The sequence below is a fragment of the Pomacea canaliculata genome, linkage group LG2 (assembly GCF_003073045.1).
Source record: "Pomacea canaliculata isolate SZHN2017 linkage group LG2, ASM307304v1, whole genome shotgun sequence".
In the NCBI taxonomy this organism is placed as follows: Eukaryota; Metazoa; Mollusca; class Gastropoda; order Architaenioglossa; family Ampullariidae; genus Pomacea; species Pomacea canaliculata.
This window is the reverse complement of record NC_037591.1, coordinates 26,087,204-26,112,001: the sequence shown is the minus strand read 5'-3', so window position 1 is coordinate 26,112,001 and position 24,798 is coordinate 26,087,204. Positions and strand designations below refer to the sequence as shown.

Here is a 24,798-nt window from a genome sequence, read left to right as displayed (position 1 = left end):
GATGGAGTCCCTACCTACCGATACCGAGAGGAGAATACAGGAATTTGAGAACTGAGGATACTGCTTCAAACTCGAACAGGTAGAGCAAAACCAATCACTTTGTACAAACCAGGGCTGCAACCCCCGTCCCCTAGGGACACTAGGACCTGTGCAGACTATATGATCTGTGGTGTGACACTATTTGCCCTTATTTAACCCAACGACGCTCTAAAGATCACTCACAAATGTTTTCGGCGACCTGTCCTCCTTGGGTGATCCAGCCTTGACACTGTCGTTGGGCCGAACCAGGGTCACTGTACTCCGCGAAGCTGCACGCGACTTCCTTCTTCTGGGCCACAAAGGCGATGATGCCGACGCCGACGGCGACGATGGCGGCGAGCAAGACGAAGATGAAGGCCTTGAATGTGGACACGTAGAAGCCACTGCTCGAGCTGCGGCTCTTGGTCAGCCCGGCCGTGGACGAGCTCGTGTCGCCGTTGCCGTTGCCGACATCGTACAACTCCATGCTGTAGGAGGGCATGGTGATGTTCCTCACGGGTGAAGGTCGCTTGCCGACCTTCCGATCTTCTGTGTGGATGTCTTGCGAGCGAGGGTCTTATCTACCACCGCGTCTGTAAAAGACAGAAGTAGGAATGATTAGAAATGTGGATGAACAATGTGTACTTTATCTGTGGTTTAACTAGACAAAATATTCTTGATAAGGTGTGGCGTTATTGTAGTGTTTTGTTCAGAGAGACTAAGCCGTCCTCGTGTTTATTATTCATTATTATTAGTCCCATTCAGCAGGTGCTATTTGAATTGTCTTTTTGTGCGACTGGAAATATGCAGATTGTGGTAGGGGAGGCACTGTTAACGTGTCGCGAATCGCATATCGGATCCTCTTGCACTCCATGACCATCGAGATTTCGCCACCAAGAGGAGACCACTCGCAATATTTGTTATTTCATGCTAAAGCAGGACTCCTGAATGTCGTTGTCTGTATGGACAGGACTCATATCAACATAAAGTCGCATACAAGTACTTACAAGTATGTGAACCGTCGTGGCATGCACAGCGATCCTGTTCAAGTAGTCTGTGAGGTACAGTATAGAGTGTTTAACTGCTTTGTCAAGATCCCTGGATTACTTCACGACTGCAATGATTAGAGGAAAGTGGAGTAGAGCAGAGGGCATCATGATCTCCCGGTACTCAACACAGGCAGATGAACCGGTTGCGGAGAAGAAAAGTGCATCAAAACTTCCCGGGAGTACTGTCGATCTACCATTTCCAAGATCGGAAGATCCAAATTTTTTTTAAAGCACAAATGAGGCAATTATACAAAAATTCCAGTCCTCTTAAGAAGCAGGGAAAGAAAGGAGCACCATCGTCACCTTGTTTACTGTGTAACGCATTTGTTCCTAAACCCGTGTAAACCATAATAATATTTTGGTTAAAAACTGTAGCACAACAACAGATGCTGTATGATCTGCACAAGTTTTTGCGCTTTTACTTACCTTCCCCTGAAAGGTCATCAATGGTTTGATGGATATTATTTTCATTTCATTCACTGCTCAGACAACGTTGGCTCACGCCTTCTTTTGATCTCATAAAAATTTGGGTGCAGGACCCCGATAGCCGGCTATTGGATACGGCGCTGCAACGTGGTCGCGCTCGACAACGTCGCAAGTAAAGAAATGGCGACGGCACCAACAATGGAATTCAATGAATGCCAATCTTTTCTTCTTATGAACACGTGCACATGAGAATCCACGCAAGCTCACACGAGACTGGAGGCTTCTTCCCCACTCCTGCAACCAGTTTCATGTCAGCTGACATGTATTTTCTAGTCACTGAACTGTAATTGTTATCCGGTACAGCAGCTTAATTGATAAGATGAGTTTTGTTCTAATGTCACGGAGGAAATGTGACAAACCTTTATTGTTGTGAAATGAAGGAGATCCCGCTCCTATTTATATTCTCTGCATCGCTGGAAGACACGTTCGTTTGACTGGGAGATGAATGCCCGCATGGTCAGTCACTGCTTTGTTACGCATGCGTGATATGACGTCACTTAAATCCCTACGTTGTACGTGATTCGTGCAGCGTTGTGCCAGCCGGCAATCACACACGTGACACTGCCACGTCTTGAATTCCCTCCCCGTTTCTCACCAACGGACAGCGACTCCCACTCTTCTCGCGCATGCACCATGTGACGTCATAGTTCTCAGCAGCTTGCTAACCGTTATGATGTAGTGGAAGGTTATGAGAAGTCGTCTGCTGGGCTCATTCTCTATGACTGGCAAATTTGTGCATGATTGTCACATGTGTCCAGCATTAGACGAGTTCGGGTGAGAAAGCCCTCACCGAGCCTGGCGATTTCTTGCGCAATGTGCACCTGTTCATTGGATTATTTCCCCTGTCCTTACGGGAGATAATCCCATGCTACAAGTGGATAGTCCCACGGATGGTGGGGAGATAATCACACGCCAAAAAGCAGATAGACTAGTGAGTAGTGGGGAGCGAATAACGTTAATGACATTTTCGATCAGACAAATAAGGAGGAACAGTTGACCAAGTCTGGAAATGTTTTTTTTTCTTTTTATGTTACTGTCATGTAATTACGATTTATTGACGCTATAATTATAAGAGTGAATGTAATATGCAGCTGCCATTAACGTGAATCACAAGCAATCATTTCCACGGTGTTTTAACATCATTCATAGCTTTTAAAAACTCTGAACTCTAGGCAACTGAATATATATAATTATATATATATCTATAGTTCGTGTAATGGTAGAATTGGGCCTGCTCCAAACAAGAAAGCCTGCACACGGTTCGATTCTTGACATTCGTCATTGTATTGATGTTATGAGCTACGACAAGAACCGGCACCACGTGATAAGATATGAAGATAAAATACCAAATAATCTGAGATTACTATAAAAAGCGCAGCAAAATGACAGCTAACCAGATAGTTCCCTTTTCTCAAAAGGCTAGTCCACCCACGTTTTGAGTTTGCAGCCAGCCCTGTAAACAGATGCCCACATGCAGAGAAAAAAAAATAGGCGTCCCGAAGGGGAGATCTGAACCCAGGACAGTCAATCTTCACTGCTAACCGTTGCACCACTGGACCGCCCAACCGATTTCCGAAATCTCTGTTCTACAATTACATGTGATGGAAACCTTCTCGCTGCAGTTCATTCTGAGCCAAACGATGGGACACTTAAACTGGTCTGCCTACAGCCCTGACCCTGGATCTACCTTGACCCACCCTGACCCTGGATCTACCTTGACCCACCCTGACCCTGGATCTACCTTGACCCAGCCCCGACCATGCTAGACCAACAAAAGCATGCTGACAACAGTTCGTTCACTGTCAGCGTTGTCCACGCTGTGTCTTGGCCACGAGAAAACCATCTGTTAAAAAACATCAAAGGGCTAGGTACACAAAGGCGAGATCAGATGAAATCCTTTATAAATATCAGTAGTTTAACTGATTTCTCATCGCCATTCACAGCAGTAAGCCAAAGGTAGATATGCATCAGTTGGTTCAAAACAGTTTATGAATATATTTACACTCTAAGTTTTCAACACTCGCATTCTGATTGTAGCGCACAGTTTACTTCGATGACAGGCAAGGGGTTTGTTGTTGTTGTTGTTGTTGTTGTTGTTGTTGTTGTTGTTGTTGTTGTTGTTGTTGTTGTTCTTGGTGGTGGTGGTGGGTTTTGGGGTTTTTTTTCTTGTTGTTTGTTTTTGTTTTTTTGTTTTGTTTTTTTTTTGTTCTTGTTGTTGTTGTTGTTGGTTTTTTTTTTGCATTGTGGGAAGACGAGAATACGATATCTACAGAAATAACACCTGCACCCTCTACCATGAACCCTTGGTATGAATGTCACTTTGATATTTGGTGCGCTTCTGAAGGGAACTACCTTTCAAATAAAAGTGACAATAGACAACTGCAACAGCGTTATAAAGACGAATGAAAGACTAACTCTTACTATTAGATACATAAAGCCTATAAATAACTGAGTTTTCAGGTCCTTGCCTTAAACAAACCTGTTGACCTGGTGCGATAGCATTTATTTCATGATTGTTTAGAAAAGGAAATGTCTAAAAAAAAAAAAAAAAGGCAGCGTAAAGGAATGTCAGGTATCTGTCCTCCAATTAAAAATAATTTATATGACCACAGCTGCGCACTTCCAAAAGTTTTACACATATACACGAAATTTTTGCGAAGGAAACAGCTGAACTGTGTGTGTGTCCAGGCCGAAAAATCAGGTAACATAAAAGCAGAGAGGTGTACAGATTATAATATCTTTCATCTTGAAATAATGTTAACATTTCCATCATGGCTGTCCTCCTGATCAAACTACTCGCTTGTTCTCATCAATACTGCATTCTTGGTTCATAACTGCAGTGCTTCTGCAACTAGAACGGCGGAAGCGGAATGAAAGCAGAAATGTAGGGATACCCTATGGGGTTTTTTTTTTTTTTTTTTGGTCTGTTTGTCATTTCGTCTGTCTTTATGTGACTTTTTCGCTTCTCACAACATCTGTCAATGCTATCTAGTTTACAATTATTTCTACTTGTTTCTCTGGGAGAAGCACGTCTGTTTTATAGAAATGTTTACACTCTAACTGCACAAGATAAAACAAAATCTAGTATCGAGTAACCCTGCAAAATATTGGTTAAAGAAGCAAACAACTTCTTGATGGCCTCCATCCAGAAATATCGTGAGAAAACTGGAGGAAAAATTAACAGAAACTCACCCCAAAAGAAGTGCAAGGTGGGTTTTTTTCGTGTATCCCAAGGGACAGCCAGAAAAAAAGATTCTTCCCTTCTTGTGACCGCACTGCTTAAACTGCGGCAAAGAGTGTGCACCGGCTCCTTGCAGGCCCAAGGGAGGACGAATGGCTGGACACAGGTAGGTGCACAGGTAAGTGCGAGACTTTCTGCGTCCACTCCCCTCCCGCCGTGCATGGAGTCTGAGAAGCCAAGACTGCCTCGAGAAGCCCGCTGCCCTATATGAACACTTGAGCTGTGAACAGCCCCCAGCAAGGCGCAAAACACTCTGTGTGTGTGTGTGTGTGTGAGAGAGAGATAGAGAGAGATTCTGCTGGGGTTGGGAAGTGTCAGCTGCTGGGGACAGTGGGGGACAGGGGTTCAGATGGGAGGGATGAACTTGTTCTCACGACGGCTTAAACGTCGCTGCCTGTGCAAACGAGGCGACAGTGTGGTGTGGATTATTCTCAATCTTCAAGTTATGTCTCAGCGAGTTCATGAAGGACTAGGCGTGGCACATCCGGGACTTTCCAACGATGATTACTCTCATTCCAGGCAGCGGAGGAGCTGGGCAGAAGACAGTAGAAGACCTCCTATGCACCTGTACCCGCGCGCGCGCACACATGCACACAATACACAGACATATGTACGTACACATGAACCCCAACCTTACTGGCTACTTCTTCTCACTGTATACTAATTCTTTCTCGTCTTCATCCTCCTGGCCATCTACTTGGGAGGAGAGGACGATAAACCTGTAGGTAATACTGTCATGCCCGTTCGTGACTGTTTCTACCGTTACGTGCGTTTTCATGTTTGTCCTAGTCTTTATCATTATCATATTATTTGTTTGTCACCGATCGCACTCTTCTTCCATCCTGCTAGCAGTCATCTTAGTCACTGGCGTTTGCTGCTGTCACCATGACTGTCACAAAATGTTGCCAGTCCTCATCTCTGCCACGTCCAGCGTCTTCTTCGTTGTTGTAATTGTTGTGTTCTCTTCTTTACAGCCTTTTTGATGTGCACCATCGTTTGTCATACAACTTTTCTCCTTAACAGCCGTTGTGGTCAGTGCTATCATTTGTCATGTTCTAACTTTTGTCATTGTTTTCCATATCTCTATGACGGCTGTCTGACCTGTATGGTTTTTATTTTTTCTTCTGTTAAACCGTTTCTAATACGTTCGTCAGGGTTAATGCCACTATGTAATGCATGTACCTTTGCTTCCACTATTATTAAATTACATACACCACACATGGTGACACCATAAGTGTTTTACTCCTCATGTTCCTGCCACTTTTACTGCCCTCGTGGCAACGTTTTTTGATTGTAAATGCTACTGCAGATATGGTTGCCGTTATCGCTACACTTTTTATTTTTATTTTCTTTCACTGTTTCATTGTTGTCTTTCTTTTATCTTTTTCATTGAATGTTTGCACTTTTCCATCCTGTGCTTTCATTCATTTTTTTAATTGTGAGCGTTGATATGGGCTGGATACTAATCGCCCAAAAGCTGCATGCTAAGTGTCTAGCAGTCAGCTAAAATTCCTGTAAAATATTAGCATTTTAGCTTTCCACCCGACCCCTGGTTTCTCAGTCACTTTTTGTTATCAAACTCTGAACTCAAAAACAAAGCAACTGTAAAGAAAGATTAAAATATTCACGAAGGTTCTACTATGAAAGAAATAACAAACAAGCTGTCGATATCAGGAGAGAAAAAAAACATTTACTTGGCGTTAAAAGAGAGCGATTTTTCTAAACCTGAAAAATTATACTCAACGACTAACCTATAACTTTAGAAATTTTAGTAACTAAAAAATATGGAAATGCAGAACCCCACCTGTACGCGTTCTTTCCAACAGTTTTCTGGAAAATTTACTTTTTAGGTTCGGTTTGGACAGAATGCGATTTCCAGAAAAGTCCTGTAAAATCAAATTTGTTGTCAAATGTATCATGTCCCCTACGCTTTTTTTTTTCCTTTCAGTGTACCTATACTAAAATGTTTGAAATGACTGACGTGTGGAAAAGATCAAAAAAGGTCGTTGGGGAGGAGAGTGAGGTGTTAGAGACCTAACTTTTCTGGGAGCCCACCTTACATGAGGGTGGTGCCCATCTCCTCTCTCTCGCTACCTTACCTTCTCTAACCCTATAAGGAGTGAGGTACCCATTCTCACCGGCTGAGTCGACTGAAGAAAGTTTACTGCGCTAATCGGGCATTGAACCAGCGCTCTCTCAGTTCGGACCCTGCGCTATAACCACTCGGCTATCCGCTTCCCTGCATTATCTTCGCATTATTTTCTCAGGCTCAACAAAGTCACAAGATAAGAAATGCAGAGTTTGACCCATTGAAACTTATGTTTCGCTCCAACTATGAACTCTGACCTATTAAGACCACCGAAGACAACTGAGTGTTGGAGAGTTTTAAGATTTAACAGAACGTCACTAAAGGATGCTAGTATTAATAAAATTAGTTTCCCACCACCACCACAACCACACTAATAATTCCCTGCCTCGACTCTTGCTCATCTCAGATGTGAGGTAACATAGTGTTCCCCACCAGAAACGATCTGCGCAGTTTGAGGCCCGGAGCTGTGTCAAGAGCCCTCGGCGCGATCTTGTAGAGGCACCGATTGTTCCATTCTTCTTTCAAAGGCTTCCCTCGGGCCTACTGAGGTGCCACGCAATAAAACTATGTCAACGAACAAATATGCTGGTCATATATTCATAATATCGCCAGAGTTTTGCAGTATCATTCCCCCAGAAGATGCAATAAATTTTCGCGGAGAGATTTTAAGGGTGTCCTCGTGATCGCCGACTCCTCAGCTAGAGGCTTACAAAAAGACTTGTTGCAAGTGCCATGGCCTTCCATAAGAAAATTAGAACGGATCCTCACCTGCACTAAAAGAACAGAACGAGAACAAGGTTACGAAAATATGTTTTCGAACTTTCATTTGTCCAAAATTTGACCCACAAAACAGTTGAAATTATAAAAATTAAGCAAGTAATTTATGTGTTCTGGTCATTAAACTGAGGCTTCAAATCTCACTTTCTTTGCTTTTTTCTGTGTCAAGAGCATTGTAGTTCTTGCCGACTTCGTCAAACTGCTAAGTCATGCTCAGTGGATTTGTTGACCATCCCAAACCAATCTTTCTTGTAGTGAAATTGTATCTTGGAGATAATTTTTAACAAATTTCTTCCTTGTGTGAGAACATTGTTCTCCACTGTGTGGATAGTGGAAGGATCAGTAGAACTCTCAGCGACTCTGCAGATGTGTTACAATATCTTAATATATTAATAATTACAGTCTATTAATTATTTGTATCGAACAACTAAGATTAAATTCTTTGGAAATTCAATTTATGCTTGAAAATCCTTTCACTGCTTTGTGTTTGTACTCACAAATCAAACTGTGACAATCCTCTCTGGAATTATGCAAGCCTAGATACATTACTAACACTCTCATTTGAGAAAAGATAGCTAAGCCTAACCTCATCATTATTTCAATATCTGCAGACATTTGCACTTAGAATATTTAAATATTCAGGCTAGTTCTCTAAGGCTCATAAAAGGTCTTTAGCTTGCGAGCTGACTTTTGTTTCGCCAGAGTAAAATCAGTCAGGGAGAAACCTTCGATTCATTAAACCATTTCTGCTGCCTGCATTTTGCCTGTTATTGTGTGTCGTGTGGCTGCATTTCTTCTCCTTTCTCGAAATAAAAGAAGCTTTGCATCAGTTACCCTTTGTTTCTTATCACACGCTAGATGGGGGTAACTGTTCCGGTTCTACAATTAAGCACACAAGGCGCAAACATTCATTTTGGGGCGTATTGGACATTGTATATAAAAGTGTTTGTGATTCGTATAAATTACAGGGGCATAACGTCTGTTGCTAGTGTCACTCTTCTAAAGTGTCTTTAAATCATGCAGAGAGCCTCCCTAATAACGGAAAGGTGACGAGTCGTTTAATTGATACGTTAGGTTGAAACACATTCCTATCCGCGATAAAACAAAACATATAAAAGCTATAACATTGCTGAATATTCCATCAGATACCATATCAGATACATTGATATATCAGATATCAGATACATCTCATAAAAAAATGATATCGACAGTTGGGATTTGCTATGGAAACCTTATTTTGAACGACTTCTGGGGCCGTATAGTTATAAAGCGAGGTTAAGGTGTTGGCCTGGGGCAACATGGGGAAGCGTCTTGAACTAAAAAAACGATGTCCACACCCAGCAGATGTTGTTTTATTCCTGATACCGTACTTATATAGAAGTGACATAGGTGTACTAAGGTAAAGAAACGTGAAGTAGTGTTCGCGGGGTCTGGATATTACTTCATAAGTTCTCCATGTTTCCCCAGGGAAACACCTTAACTTCGCTTTAAAACTACGGACCCTGGAAGGACGGCGGGTACCATCAAGGAGGACAACTCCACTCTTTAATTCTCTCCCTTGGAAGTACTGCTATAAAGACGGCTGGTGCTATCAAACTTTTCTTTAACCCTCACCATTTATTTCATCTCTCACTTTTTCCGTGTATTTCCTTCCCTTCCACTTTCCTTGTGTTTTCCATGTATTCGGGAGAGTGTTAAGAAAGAAAGGTGTCTTGAACGGTATGAGTGACAAGGAAACATTTGTAAAAATAATTGTCTCGACTTAAATCTCTAAAAGCAGTTACGTGTAAATACAGAAATTCACTTGTCACATACCAAAAACAAAATTTTCGAGGTCTTCTTCCTCTTGTTATCCATTTGTCTAAAATTGTTGAAATAATTATATATTTAAGCTTAACTGTCTTTTCTCTATTCAAAATGTAAATAATGATATCGAGGCTAACATAACACCAGTCAAGACTGGTTTGATCTGCGAACTCATGTACAGCTTTGAATTCCAAAGAAGTTTTAATCCTTATTGTCCACTGTAAAATATTGGATATTGTTTCCCACATGCAGTTTCACGCAGAATTTAACGAACTCTGCTGGTTTCTGCAACCAGTAAAGAACAATTAGCTTCTCAAATTAAAAATTATCTTAGATCAACATGCTGCAAGAAAGTACGTTTGGCTGGGCTGGCCACCATATCCGCTGAAGATGGCTTGAAAGAACAAATAACTCTTTTTACACAGAAAAAATAGTAAAGAAAAGTTTGGTGAGTTTTTCTTTTTGGGGAGGGGGTTGCTCGTTTCAACATATGGTGACGTGTGTCACATTTAGTCAGTCAGCAGTCATTTTTTTTCCTTGACCGGTACTGTTATTAGGGGATGGGGGAAGCGACTACGTGGCTGCTGACATTGTGGGCGATATAGTGAGCAGCTATAGGTCCTGCACATGATGACCAGTCATAAACTCCTTCCTCTGACCACCGCGGCGTTGACTACCCTGCAAGGTGCCTTGAAGAATAGTCTTCGATAAGTTGCCGGATGACATTGCCAAAGAAAACATGCTTACGTCACTTACGAAAGAACGGGTAGAACAATGTTCTATCTTGCTACACCGTAGCTTATCTCCCACATAATATTTTCACCCGCTCTTTCTCTTTCTATCCGTTCTTTCTTCCGAACTCAGAAACTAATGGGTTCTCGGAGTACATGTAGTTGGGCATTTCATTTTGGCCAAGCTCCAAAAGCGTCAACAAGAAGAAGTGGCTGACAGTTTTAGTGCTCCACTTGGGTGAGCTAAGCCGTGGTGATAAATCAGTACTAGGGGTTCAAAGAGCGTATGTCCTGCTACCTCACCACACAATCACGGTGACAACACATTTTTCTGAGGTTACTTCTGATTCAACAACCCCATCCCCCACATCCTCCCCGCCAACCTACCCGTTTGGTGCATGTCACGTTGATTGTGTAGGGAAAGGGAGGGGGAGAGTAAGGAGCACCGAGAAAGCATTTTATGTGTTTACGTGTGAAAGAGAGCGACACTTAAACTCACTGAAAAAATGCATTGTTAAGTGTTTTTCCACCTGAAAACACGATCACACAAAAGACCATATAAATAACACACTGATTGAAGATAAAGGCATAGAAAAACAACTGTACCTGATTGAAACAAACCAAAATGTAAACGCTGGGTAGTAAGTGTGACCTATAGAGTGAAAGCATTGAGTGGACTACTGCTGCACCCGAACTCGGAGGTGTACGTTCATTCGGATCCCTCTAAACTCCATATTTCTACCACCTTCACTCCCATTAACTTACACAAGACAATAGCTAAAACAATGAAGAGGTTGAATCTTTATTAGTAAATTCAAAACTATGGGTGTATCACAGCAATATCACAGACTCCTGTTTGTGGCTGGGAATGTGCTACAATCTGGTAAATATAACTACATGAATATCACAGTAATGCCTGCTGGCAATTAAATCCTTCAAAAATATGGGTTGTAGTTCATACATGTCAAAATCTATTTTGAGAACAGCTAAATAAACATGAAAGTCTAATGACAGAACATTTAAAAAATACAGGAACACATTAAAATAGCTCTTATTTTTACTAGATAATAGCAGCTGTAACATGAACGATATGGAAAGATTTATATACACATATATTGTTATTTTTTTTTATATTATATATTTTTTAATGACAATAGCTCTCAACACTTGTAGCATTCATCTATCTGCTTAAATCATTTTTGTTAGGAGTAGAAATTTTATCTCAGAAAAATAAAAAAGTATTTATATGTACTTTATAGTCTTGTTGCTTGGGTTAAGAGACTATAAAAATGAAATACTCATGGGTATGTCTGTGCACTTGGAGAATTCACAGAAACGACGATAATGTTAGTGGTAAAGGTGGATATACAACCACTCAGTCTACTAGAAGATGGAAGACAACTACGAATCACTTATATTGTTCAATCTATTAGATTTCTAAATGATAATGCTTAATACATGTGACTTAAGTATATGTAGCCTGTGTGACTCTATGCATTTTTAATTTAATTTAATGTCGATCCTTCCTTAGTACCAGCCAGGCTCAATACGTGTGCATGAGAACACACCTTTTTAGAGTAGACATCAAATGCATCGTCATGATCATGCACACAGAACACACACATAAACATGCAAAAACTCTGCACAGTGCATGTGCACTCACATGCACACACAAACACAGGGTGGAGGATACTGGAGTACCCAGAGAAAACCAATGACAGTCCTGTAAACAGGTGTCATATCCAGAAGTGTCAGAGCCAAGATCAGAACCTGATACCAACAGCTGCACCAATTATTTGCTGGCTTGCAAAAGCAAATGTTACTTTGCTTAAACTCAATAAAAACTGTTTTAAAACTATTTAGAAAAGATAAAACTTACCTAACACAAGGACTGTTGTAGTGCATATACCTTACTGAGATTATATATACAGGTTCCTTCTATCTCGGGATATGGGAGAAGAGAGGTCAGCTGCATTGCCATTACATTTGTTTTATTCTCTACACTCCAATCTGTAGGCATCCAAACAGCTCTTTTTCTACTAGTTCTTAATTAGGTCAGGCTGCCACAATGCTGAGTGTGCAAGAAGCCCAAATGCATTCTGGATCAATGTTGAATGTTAGATCCTTCACATCCTTCAGCTGCAAAGATCTGTTTACCAGATACGTCCATCAGCATAAGCTGGGTGGGCAAGTCGGTAAGCATGGCGCTTCCATGATTCTTCAGTGTTTTGCTGAATCAACTGACGGTAGGCCCTGTCCTCTGCTGCTCGAGCCCGCTGTCGCTCAGCCATATCCTGCCTGGAGATCAGACATAAACATACAAACACACAGTTAACTCAGAGCTGCTTTGGTGCTACCTATGGGCTAATCATACAGCTATAACACTACTCCAAAAGGAAAACTTTTTGTCCTTAAAATCACTAAGAAAGGGATAAATGTATATATATATATCTCTACAAAGCTGTGACACACTATAGATCAAAAGTCACCCATTAAGGTGCAAGAGTTTACCTTGCTTTGGAAGCCTCAGCTGAGTCGCCTTTGTCCTTCAAGGTAATTTTCAATTGTGCAGCACTGAAAGGTGTGCCAAATACCTGGGCCTGATGGAGAATTTTTGCAATAGGAAACAGAAAATGACTTTGGATGCAAACAACATACTTCCATTTTTTCAAGACTGCACTATTTTATGGAATATTTTCCACATTTCTGAAATCAGATTAAAACAATGAGTTTTTTTAATTTTTATACATTTTATGTGTTTGAATTTCATCAGTCTTTATATACATAAACAAGAAGATACATATGCATATTAAAGAAATGTCACATGCACATATACTCATATGGAACATACCAAGAGGAACAGAGACAAAACACATATTCATGTGCATGCACACATGCACACGTACACACATACGCAAAGTGGACAATGCATCTGACCTGGCCTGAATTACAGAAGTCAACTGCTTTCTTCAAAGACTCAGCATCAGAAAACAGGATCCATCCAGTGCCACTGTTGTTCCGTGTGACAGGATCCTGTAGGACAGTTCATGACACAGCAGATTTTATATCGATAATGTGTGTGCAAGAGAGAGAGAAAGTGTGACTGTTTGAGGGTATGTTAGTGATGGGTTAGATTATGCAGGTGGGTGAATGAGTGAGATATAAAGAGACTAAAGGCTTCAGTAGATATTACAGAGAGGAAAGTAGGTGTAAAATGCAGGTGTTACGGAGAGGTCGAGAGTGATGTCCCTTCGCCTAACTGGCTGGAAGGGATTAGCTCTCTGTAACTTTTCATTTTTTTCCTGTTAATCTGAGTGAAGTTTTGTGTGCAATATTGATCTGTGCATCTATAATGAAATTTTATATATTCCTGGATTTAATTTTGTGTCTGCGCCACTTTTCTTCTTTTCTACACCATTTTATTTCTAATGCCATACCAGCGCCATCTTGCCATAACTTACATTTTAGATCTGTGCATCAGCAGTGTCAACTTTAGACTGATTCCTTTTCTACAATCGCTTGCTGAAGTTTTGATGGTGAGCTGTCACTGCAAGCTTCGTGCGTAGTAAACACAGGTCTGATAGGCTAACGCTATGCATCTCTCTGAAACTATTTTGTGAACGCTAGCATGATGCTCTAACAAGAGTTGTCCTTATGGAAGCTCTAACAAGAGTTGTCCTTATGGAACCTTATTTCTTTCTGCAAAATTTAAGCCACTATGCCAAAGATTGACAGTTGAGCTTCGCAAAAAAACATTATACTAACTCTCAACTACTTTTTTTTAAATCAGAACGTTACTGACTTACAAAGATTTCGTGCTAAGGCAAGGCTGCAGACCACATATGTACTGATGGCATTATTTGCGTGGACATGCAATAATCTTCTTGTTTTTGAGATCAACATTCATTATTATTATTGTCTCTGTGTTTTTTGTTTGGTGTTTTTTTGTAAAGCACTTTGAGCCTGCCTTTGATGGTGCAGTAAAGTTCTATATAAATCAACTTTATTATTATTAAAGCAGCAGGCAGACCTTAGCAACTTTACCATCATAATAGACACTTTACTGACAAGAAAATATTATCACCTTTGTCAGAACAACTTCATCAATGGAACAGTCTGCCTCCATTTCAAACAGAGCTTCTATTCTCTGTGTGGTGCTGTTCCCTGGAAGGTTGCTTAGGTACAAGGCTTTACAGCGGCTTTCAGCTAACTGCAGAAACAGCACACACCAGATGTATGATACGTGCATACATATGCCACAGTGAAATTGATATTCTGAATACAAAATGTATTACAACTATGTGCAAGTGTGTACATGCATACACTCTGTGTGTGTGTGTGCGATACATGTCATGTGCAGACTCCAAAACATTCACCACTGGGGAAAACCATGAGCAGAATTAAAAAAAGTCACCTGTAACAACAACAACAACAAAAAACCAGCCAAAGAAATGTGGATCCATGCAGTCTGTGATCTTGACCTATCAAGCAAACAGTGACCAGAAAACTTTCTAGCTGGTTGAGATGAGATTGCTTGTCAAATGCATCATCTGTTTGTAGGATTTACATTATATATATATACTTTGTACCTTCAGCCAGGAAGGTATGCTGTTGTCTTTATCAGCTCCAGTGATTCGATCCCAGTCCTCTTTAGATAGTGAGCACAGGCCTGTCTCTACAAAAATACTCAGTTTAGATTATCTAGTATATCACTGTTTTACCCTATCACATGGTGTTTAAGTGATGTGCCAGTATCTCCTCAGCAAGTCAAGAACACAATAATTAATCCCCCTTAAATATTCTGCACAAATTCAAGTTAATTTTAATCTGATGCTGCACATTGTGATCACTGACATGATACAAGATATTCACCTTTGTTAGCAGCTTTTGACTTATGAGCATTTCAATTAAAAGCCTTACTTTTCTCATTCTATATTTCAAACCATTAAAATCAGACATTTTTATTAAATCAAAAGCTAGAGTCAAATTAATCATAAGGAATAGCAAAGACAAAAAATCACCTGTGTAACAATAAGCATACAGTTGCAAATATGTTTTATTAAAAAAATAGAAATGGTTAAATATTCTGTACTTTTTTCTTATATTTGAGAAATCATGCTTACTGTCTCGTTGAAAGCTGGCTGCTATTTCTAGGGCCTGCTCTAAGGTCAGTGTCAAAGGACGTTTGCTTGCAGTGTCTGTGACAATTGCTGGACAGTCAAGTGCAGATACAACCTCACCTGAGGAAAATGAATATAACCATAGCCATAATGTTCTTGGGAAACAACATTCCTGAATACATGAGCATTTTAAAACACTTATTGTATGTACTAATCCCAAGAAGTATTTCCTATTCACAAAAATTTACAAATTATATATTCTGTTAAATAGGTATTATTACAGTTGGTGACAATACACACCTGTATGCCCTCCTAAGCCGCGAATGTTTACAAAAAAGCCTTCTGGAAGCGGGGGCAGATTACTGCATCCTCTCTGAATTTTCTCCTCTGATATCTTCATAGTAAATCCTGTTATTTATTGAAATTAAGAGACATTTAAACAAACAATTTAATATTTTAAAAACCCATTAAGCTGTACAACAGAGAGAAAAAAAAGTTCTTGAAATTTTTCAGGGAAAATTTGAAAAGATTACTTCATCAAAATAATATCAATGAATAAGTTTTCTTCTGATATGTTTTGCATTTTATGGTCTTTCTTTAGTTTTTAAGTACTTTTCTAAAAGCATGATTGATAATCTTACCCAGTGCAGCTGCAAGCTTACTGCAGATCTCCTCCACCTCACTTTCAAGAAAAGATGCTGCCTGATCATTCACATACAGGCATTTCAGTGGAAACTTTCCTCCCATACATGCCACAAGTGCCAGGAGACCCTCCTTGCCTGCAGACAAACTCTTTTCTTGTAATAATCTTCCTTATTGTGACTGAACTAAAAAAAAAATAAGGCATTAAACTTTAGGAGAAGGAAGAAAATGGAGTGAAGTATGAACTTTACAACAATATCAAGGTTAAAGGTAATGGTAATATCCGATGTGGTATAAATAATTAGAACGTCAGTGAGTCAGGGTTAGGTATTTGACCCCATTATAGTTATAATGTGAGGACAGATACATCTTGACAGGAAGGCATGGTTGCTGGGGACAGAAAATGTATGCTGGGGTAAAGATTAGCCACCTAGCAGTAAATAACAGCTAGCGATCAACTGCAAAATGAGAGAAATAAAGTACTTACATACAACCACTGATTTGTGGTTTTTTTTAAATACAATAATGACAATAACAAAAGCAGTAGTAATTGCCCTTCAACAAATCTTTGCCCTCCCCAAGGGAAAGTGCATGGATGTACCACCTTGTGGGTACTGCCGGAAGGCATAGGCTATGGAAGGAAACCCTGACAGAAAATGGGATATTTAGCAAGACTTCTGTGCAAAAGCTTTCCACAATGGAAGTACCAGTCACGACATGACTACCTGAGCCACCAGACTTTTTCAACAAAGGTTCCAGTCCGGAAGCAGCTTTGTGTGTTCACAACTAGGTGCACATGGTCCCTCTGCCTTGCGGGCAGTCTTGGGAGAGATAATTAGGGAACTCGGGTATATCAATAGTGACCACAGATTCATCTTAAAAAATTCTAAGCTTAAGTGTTACATACCCAACTGCACGAATTCTTTGACCTGGTGAAATTGCAAGGACATCATGTCACAAACTTGTCTAAATAACTGTTTCAGATTGGCAATCAAAGTCTAAGGATTATCAATGCAATCACCAAATGATGCTAACCAATTCCATTGTTGGCAAGGTTAAGGCTGTGAAGACTAGATGTGTGCTTCTTGTTGGTGTAGACACCACAAAGGTTCTTTGCACCCTCATCATGGATCTGAGAAGTTGTACCAAACTTGCGCTTTCATCCAGATGTTCACAGTTATAGTCAATGCAGTGATATTCTTTTTCAAATAGTTAAAATATTTGAAAACACATTTGTTTTAGAACATTATGATTATAAATATTATGCTTGATTTTTGTACTTTTTTGTACTATACAGTTCAGTTTTATATAGTATTTTACTAGTTAAACGTATTATTGTACACTTAATGTCTTACTTTAAAAATCATATGTGTATTTTTTAAATCTGTGGCTCAGTGGTTAGCATTGCATGTTATTGTTTTTAATGCTATTTCTTTATTATCAGTGCAGAGAGTGCAACCTGCTTTGGCTGTGATGAAAACTCACTATTATTATTATTGCAACTTGAAATGTACATGCTTTAAATATGCAAAAAATTACACCTAATGCAACAATTTCACCACCTGATTCACAGACAAATCCAGCACAGAAAGTGGATGCCTTGGAAAGGACTTCAAACATTCTGCAAGGCCCTTCACTGCTGCATCTGTCAGGCGATTATCTGACAGCTTCAGCATGTGAGACTGGAATCCTGATTGTACTGCTCCTACCAGATGCAAAAGATCTTCATCTGCCAGAGAGCAGCTACTTAGACTTAAAGCTGTAATCTTGCTGGCACACAAGTTACCTGTTGAATGACAGTTGCTTCATTTCAAAAAATAAAATTCACTAACCTGTTGCATTGAAAACTGCCTTTCTACTCACCAAGTATTCCAAATAGATATTTGCAGATACCAGTGGCACAAAGCCTTTTAGCACACCAATACTTGCACTCACATCAATTTCTGATTCTATCCATCTAACAATACTGAAAACTTGCCACAGAGATTTTTTAGTGTCTCTGTCCCTGACAACTTCAGACCATCCAGTACAAGAGTTGACAAAGGCAACCCCGCTGCAGTAACAAGCCCTGATAGAGCTATGAATGCATTAGAAGACAGCTTCGTCTTTCTGATGTTGAGGTAAGCAAGACCTGGGAACCGCTCTGGTGACAGATATGCTGGCAGCCCCTCCATGTCATTCATAGCAAATGTGAGCTTACTTAGACCACTGCCACCTCCTTCCTCTGGAAAGAAGGAAAAAGAATCCTTGTGAGTTCACAAAGCTGCAGATAAATTGACTGTAATGTTCATGCTTATCCATACTTTTACTGTCAAATTTGTGTGAAAGTACTGAAACGTACATTCATTGTAAACAGGATAATGGACAAAGTGACTGCTGAGAAATATCTTGCTCTCATAAACTATGGGATTATGTATGTGCATTTATCTTATTTATTTATTTGATATAAGAAAGTAAATTTGCAGTATCAAACATGAACGTTGAGAAAAGGAGGATGGAGGGAAAGTTCAAATATGGCTGAAGGGTCATACGTGAGGTCATCTTCCTCAGCTCTTCTAGACAAACAACTGATAGATTAGGATTGTTGCTCAGATCAACGTCCAACAGGTGAAGGAGTCTGCCTCTGAACACAGCAGACAAACACTTGAAGAAATCATCAGTAACTTGTGATGAGTTGAAACTTAAAACTCGCAGCTTTGATGGGTTGTCTTTAGATGGTGGACCTGGACCTGACAGTTACAAGATGCAGCTTAATGATAAAGACTCTAAGGTTAACACTAATTATACACATGATGCAACAATAAATTGATTTTAAGCTTGACACTACTATACAGCAGAAACTAAATTAAATTATATCACCACTAGTAAGTAGGTGTTATGACTTGTTGCTATGGATTTAAATATGATTCATAGTGAGTTCTGATAACAAAAGGTTCCATTCTGAAGACAAGCAAGTAGTGCATTGAGTGCGAGAGAAATGACTTTTGGTCAAATGATGATTTTAAGGTATGCTAATCTAGTTCCTAAGGGCTAATGAGGTATTTCTCAAACAGCCATTTTTAAGAGTACAGGCATTTACTCATTTACTCATTTACAAATAATACAATGAATAAATATGTCTTGAAAGTAAAGTAATAAGGTTGTAATATGCTGACCTTTAACAGTCATGTCACTGATTTTTGCATCACTTAGGTGAAGATTCTGAAGATTTGGGTGAGAAAATGCTGTCACCACGAAGTTAAGCAGTATTTGAAGGGAACCAAACTAAAAACAAAGTACAAAACTTAAAACAGAAACACAACAATTCTAAAAGCATTTAGGAGGTCAAATAAAAAAAGGAAGATAAATTATATGCCAAAAAAAGTTTTACAGATTTTAGAGTGTACATTATCATACCTGGAAATTCTTCAAGGTCCTTCTGAACACACTCAAAAAAATAAAGAAGTGCCACCTAATTACAATAAGAATATGTGCATGCATGAATGCTCTCTCTCTCTCTCTCTCTCTCTCTCTCTCTCTCACACACACACAAACATTTTTAAGAATACATATCTCTTCTTCATATTTTACAGGGTGCTGACCTCATTGTTACTGACATTGATGGCCAGCAGAGAAAAGTTAGCAGATAGTCCACTTGTCAGTAGTTGTAGACCTTCAGGATTTAAGTTACTGCTAGCCAGTGCTAGTGACTGTAAGCAGCAGTTAGGCTTCTACAACAAGAAGATTCTTTTACTGTGTTGCAAAATCATATAACAAATTATGTATGCCGTACATAAATAGAGAAATAAAGATGCAATAATGCTGACCAGTAAATTCGGAAACAAATGCTTACAAAGTATTTGCTCCTGCAAAAATCGCACATTAAATACATTTCATATGATTTTCAAGCAATAGCAAAGGAAGATAAAACTCCCCCTTCCCCAATATTATCTTTCTACCATGATTTATTTTTAAGTTGGTGGTTATAATAATCTCACCAAGCATACCTTCAAACACTCTGCTATGCCCAAGCCAATAGATTTTCTGTCAGTCACAGTATTGTTGCTTAAATCTATCTCTACCAGTGAAGAATTCTCCTTCAGTCCCTCAAGCAAACTGTTTGCATCGACCATTCCTATACTCTGAGCCCTATTAAATGAAAAACAAAACAGATAAAAATAAAATGCAACTTCTACACATATTGCATTTTTCTGAATATGTGTGTGTGATTTAATGTATTTGCCTGCTTTCATGTTTAATGTATTGAGACAAAGATACATGTAAATATGTCACTATAGCCTGTCATCTCATTAAAACAAAGTAAACAATAAAACATAGGTGAAAACATTATTGCATACTGCAAGGCAAATTATTTATGCAATACCAGTTGAAGTTACCTAAGAGTCTGCAGAGTGGTGTTTGTCTTAAGAGCTTCTCCAACACAGCGTGAAAAGAAGTCTTTGCCCAGGTAGTTACCAGACACATCCAGGTAAACAAGAGGAGGTCCATTTGTTAGCAAGAACCCCACACACTCCTGTTTGCAAACATAAGCTGCTCATGTGTTATTAATCTATCAATTCCTATTAAAAGGGTAAAAGATATATTATTCCTAATTCCTTATTTCACAATAATATTTTTCCTTAATATTTTTTTCATGGTCCCTCATTACAGGGTCCTTAAAAATCTATTTCTCATGAGCAAGTAGGAAAAAAACTTGTTGTAACTTGTATGAGAGGGAGAAAACTCAAATATAACCCACATAACTCTGCTTTATTCAAAAATTTAAAAGGTGATACTAAAAGCCATGGTTCACAAATTTTTTTTTACAATGCATAATAAGTTTTTAAAAAATTAGCCTTGTCATCAGGTACGCACTGCAGTGTCTGTGTCTGTCTTGTTATCAGCAATGCTGAGACTGGCAAGGCAGCAGTTAGGTGGTAGAGCAAGACACAGGGCACGAACAGCCTGAGGGCCCATATTGTTGCCAGACAGATCCAAAACCTTGTGAGAAGATAAGCACCCAGAATAAAAAAAAGAAAGAAATATTAAATGGACACCTGCAATATGTATCTTTTTTTTTCCTAGTGCTGTATTCACTGTTTAGGAACTGTTGATCCTAATTTGAGGTTCTAATATCCATCAGCTTCTGATTCAAGGTATAAAATATTTATGAATCGTCAAACATACACAAACGCAGACACAGATGTTTGATTTTTCACTTTCTCACACTGAAGCAAAACACACAAAAACAACTACACTTACTTGCAGATTTTCAAGTTTAGACAGTAGTTTTACAAAAGATATGTGTTCAGGCAGCACCCGCTTTAGTCCCAGTCTTGTGACATTTTTATTGGCTGCTTCAAGCAAGCTAGACTCACATACTAATGCATTAACTGTCCGAAGGATTGTGTCAAACTTTCTCTGATCTTCAGGTTCTAAAGGCAGAGCCTCTTCCTCTTCTTTTGCAGCCATGACTGATAAAAAGAAATAAGGTTACTCACAGTAAACTTACAAAATTAAAGTTCTGCCACCTTGATGCAAGAGTTCTGGTCATTCCCATGTCTCTGAAGATTCTACTTGTGGCATGTACTAATTCACTCTAAAGTATACAGTTTTAGTTCATAATAGTTTTCCTATAGATATGCAGGTTTATGTATGCACTGAATATTAACAGCCAGCTTACAAATTTTGTCATATAATGACAAGAAGCCCGCAAAAGTATAGTTTAAAACAAACACCATGAAACAGTTGTATTTACAGGCATCAATTAATCCTAATATTAATAATAAAGTAATAATAAAAGCATGAGTTAAAATAGTCTCAATTATTTTAAGTAATTAAAACAAGCACACAAAGCTCAAATAAAATATTACATTACTGTATTCTACAAAAGGGACTGATAGGCTACATCTTTAAAGCAAGCTATTTTTGTAAATAAAGAAATCATTAAACCAGACCTGTCTTTGGTGGAATAGCAACTGCTGCTGTAGTTGTGGAAAGGCTAACAGATTCAACTGGCACTTCTTTATTCACCAATCTATTCTTGCGGTTTAACTGCTTTTGAGACCTATAACAATGTCATTTCAGCTTTTAAAAATGAATAGTGAAGACAAATGTTATCATTTATCTTAAATATTGGGTCATTATCACATTAGCAAATTTAATGAGCACAAGAGAAGTTTAAAAAATATAAATCTTGGAAAAAACATCCTCACATCACCTTAGATGGCATGATATGAATTAAGTGTGTTATATCAGGAACATACTGCTGCAAGAATGTATCGGTACAAGAACAAAAGACACTCACTGTGGTTTCAACTGAGATTTCTCTAGATCAGATATTTCTTTCTGTTCTGTGTGTCTAGTGCCAGCTGGATTATCTTGTAGCTGGGTGTAGGATGGAGGCATTAGTGCTACTGGTGGAGAATTCTTACTGTTATTACTTCCCATGTGTTAAAATAAAATCACTATCTGCACCAAGTGAAAAAAGATATGTGCAGAGCTAAAAAATATTATGATCAAACTGCCAATGCTTTTATCAAAGTAGTAGATCGAAGCCAGGTTGCTTCAATTTGCTTCTTCAAAATGATTAACATCTTTAACAATTTAAGACAAACAGAAACACTCTGGTCAAATAAGACATGCAAATAAATATGAAAAATCAGAATATTGTAAATTAATCAATGCATTTTCAGTAAAGAATTGGAAATACAGCCTAAATAAAAATCATGAATAACTATCTAGTTTTCAAATTTCACGTCGAAGTGAAGTGATCAGATGTTAAAAACTGTTTATCTAACTTAATTTTTTGTTTATCAAGAAGGATCGAGTAATATTTATTATAACCCCTATATTGCTAACCGCATACGTACTTTCAGCCGTACATTCGATAATATTATTATATTGTGGCATACTGAATGCATCGTAGTATTTAAACAATAACAGTTTTTGCTCCTCAAATATATTATTCGACTTCAAACCAATTCAAAACGCAATATATATATATGTCCATTTGAAAAATAAATGTAAACAATAACATAACTGTAAATGGAAAATATTTTGTGAATGGTTATGTACACTGACCTACCTATAAACACCAGTCTTCTTGTCTCTTTCCCACCACGTTTGGTCTACTGCGCATTAATCAGTCAATATCGAAGACCTCAATAACAATAATTCTACTTAGATCACTGATCAGGGGCCTCCTTCGAGGACGTTAGCAACGAGACAACCGAGAAATCATACGCTGTATAAAAGGAATAAATACGCTTACACGTAGCTCTAAAGAAACAGCTCACGCATAAAATAACATTTTACATAAATTGTGTTGACATATCCGTTGACATTATAACTCCTGAAAGTTAACAAATTTACCGCGATCTCACGGCGTCCGTAGCGAGCAATGGTGCTTACCTCCCTTACTACACATCTTCTCGACCCATGCTCATTGGGTGAGACAATCACGTGATAGCACCTTGTGACGACATGTCGTCTGCTTCTCATACGCTAATTTCCATCAATCAAGAAAGCAAGCCATCAGTAATAAATGTACTTCATTTGACCTACGTCTGATTTCTTCGTGATCTCATGAATACATGAGGCAACTACCATAGAACGTTAAATTTAGAGGCCAAGGGAAAAAAAATTGTGAAGACTTTGTCCTGTCTGACAAAAGAGCAGTGCGTCATAACCTCGAGTCACAGCTAAGTATATTTGAATAGAAATCTCAGCTAGATTTGATTTCAAATAATCTTCTTTTCACTTTTCGCCCCATTTGCCTGTACTATATTGCTCCGACATCAATCTACTGGACAGAGAATCACCACTGTTGCCAAGGAGTCTTTGCTCCTATAACGTACTATATATATATTTTTGTAACATTCCCAAGAAATACTGATAACACCATTTAAAGCCGATTAGTCTGTAAAAAATATATTTTATAACAAGCGTAACTGAGACTTCTGTTCAAATACTTAGCTATTACTTAGATCATATAAGGCTCTTTTGTCAGACATGACAATTTTTTTTCTGTTTAAAAAAAGACATCGTGGCGCAGCAGACGTGGTGATTCTCTATAATGATGTTGGAGCAATGTAGAAGATATTGGGAGTTTGGTGAGCTGGTGTAGAAACAGTAAGAAGCGAAGTAGAAAACACGGTCTGAAACGCCAACTATAAGCACGTATGCACAATTCACCTGTCAATCAATGCACTTCACATGCACTGCTTTCAATGTTCTGACACTGGACATTTGATCAATAATGCAATTGATTTTCCATTGAGCTGATTGTTTAGCCAATCTTCGCTTAAGATATAAAGTTCGTGGCTACGTAAAGCATTGCATATTTTTCTTACGAAGCTTCATGTGTTATTTGTGAATGTAAATTTGCATGTTTTGGGTTTCTACAAGCACAGATCAGATAATGTTACCTGTGTCTAGCGACAAGTTCAAAGAATTAAGCCTCGAAAGTTGATCTCCTTATTGGAAAATTTTAAAGTGAGAATTCTTTGCTTTCGAAAATTATTCGTGAATATGTGCCGATATACTCTGGTCTTACTACGTTTCTGGTTTGAGAATTCCTTGCTTCTTTCATTTTACAGATGGTGAAAAAAATATCCTTCCTCGTGGGCTTTCTAGCCTGTGTCTGTATCCATGTGGAAAGTGCTTCAACACAAACCAAAGTTCCTCAAGGTATAAAGTGCAAGCGCCCTCGAGGGCTTGTGTTGTTCTTGTTATGTTTGTGTGTTCTTAGTTTACAAATATTTGTTACGCAAGTTTGGTTTTGGTTTTGGTTTTGTTTTGTTTTGTTTTGTTTTGTTTTGTTTTTGTTTTGTTTGTTGTTTTGTGTGTGCAATATTTT

General features: G+C 38.8%; 2 protein-coding genes across 7 annotated transcripts in view; both read right to left on the bottom strand.

Annotated features, from left to right (window-relative positions):
• The window catches only part of LOC112558027 (putative aminopeptidase-2), a 40,715-nt gene extending 35,682 nt beyond the window's left edge, over nt 1-5,033 (bottom strand). The window contains exons 1-2 of one of the 2 annotated variants that reach the window (XM_025228213.1): nt 4,746-5,033; nt 223-611 (exon numbers count right to left, since the gene is read on the bottom strand). In XM_025228213.1, the coding sequence (XP_025083998.1) occupies nt 223-520 (298 nt within the window). In that variant the 5' untranslated portion in view covers nt 521-611; nt 4,746-5,033. The remainder of the gene's footprint in view (nt 1-222; nt 612-4,745) is intronic. The other variant, XM_025228212.1, reaches the window with a different exon arrangement.
• A 5,950-nt stretch (nt 5,034-10,983) lies between these two features.
• On the bottom strand, nt 10,984-23,376 carry LOC112557745. Of its 5 annotated transcripts, none has more exons than XM_025227756.1 (21): nt 23,026-23,376; nt 22,246-22,409; nt 21,896-22,005; nt 21,201-21,412; nt 20,814-20,939; nt 20,336-20,472; nt 19,946-20,087; nt 19,541-19,669; nt 19,115-19,223; nt 18,491-18,688; nt 17,938-18,183; nt 17,522-17,745; nt 16,995-17,091; nt 15,959-16,096; nt 15,618-15,725; nt 15,321-15,437; nt 14,787-14,872; nt 14,282-14,407; nt 13,135-13,230; nt 12,709-12,797; nt 10,984-12,495 (listed from the first exon to the last, which is right to left on the bottom strand). In XM_025227756.1, the coding sequence occupies exons 2-21, from the start codon at nt 22,386-22,388 to the stop codon at nt 12,351-12,353; spliced, it is 2,778 nt and encodes a 925-aa protein (XP_025083541.1). In that variant the 5' UTR covers nt 22,389-22,409; nt 23,026-23,376; the 3' UTR covers nt 10,984-12,350. The 5 variants fall into 5 exon arrangements, with proteins under 5 accessions (XP_025083541.1, XP_025083542.1, XP_025083543.1 ...); XM_025227757.1 differs by having other exon boundaries at nt 22,246-22,354; XM_025227758.1 differs by having other exon boundaries at nt 22,246-22,351.
• Between the last annotated feature and the right edge of the window lie 1,422 nt (nt 23,377-24,798).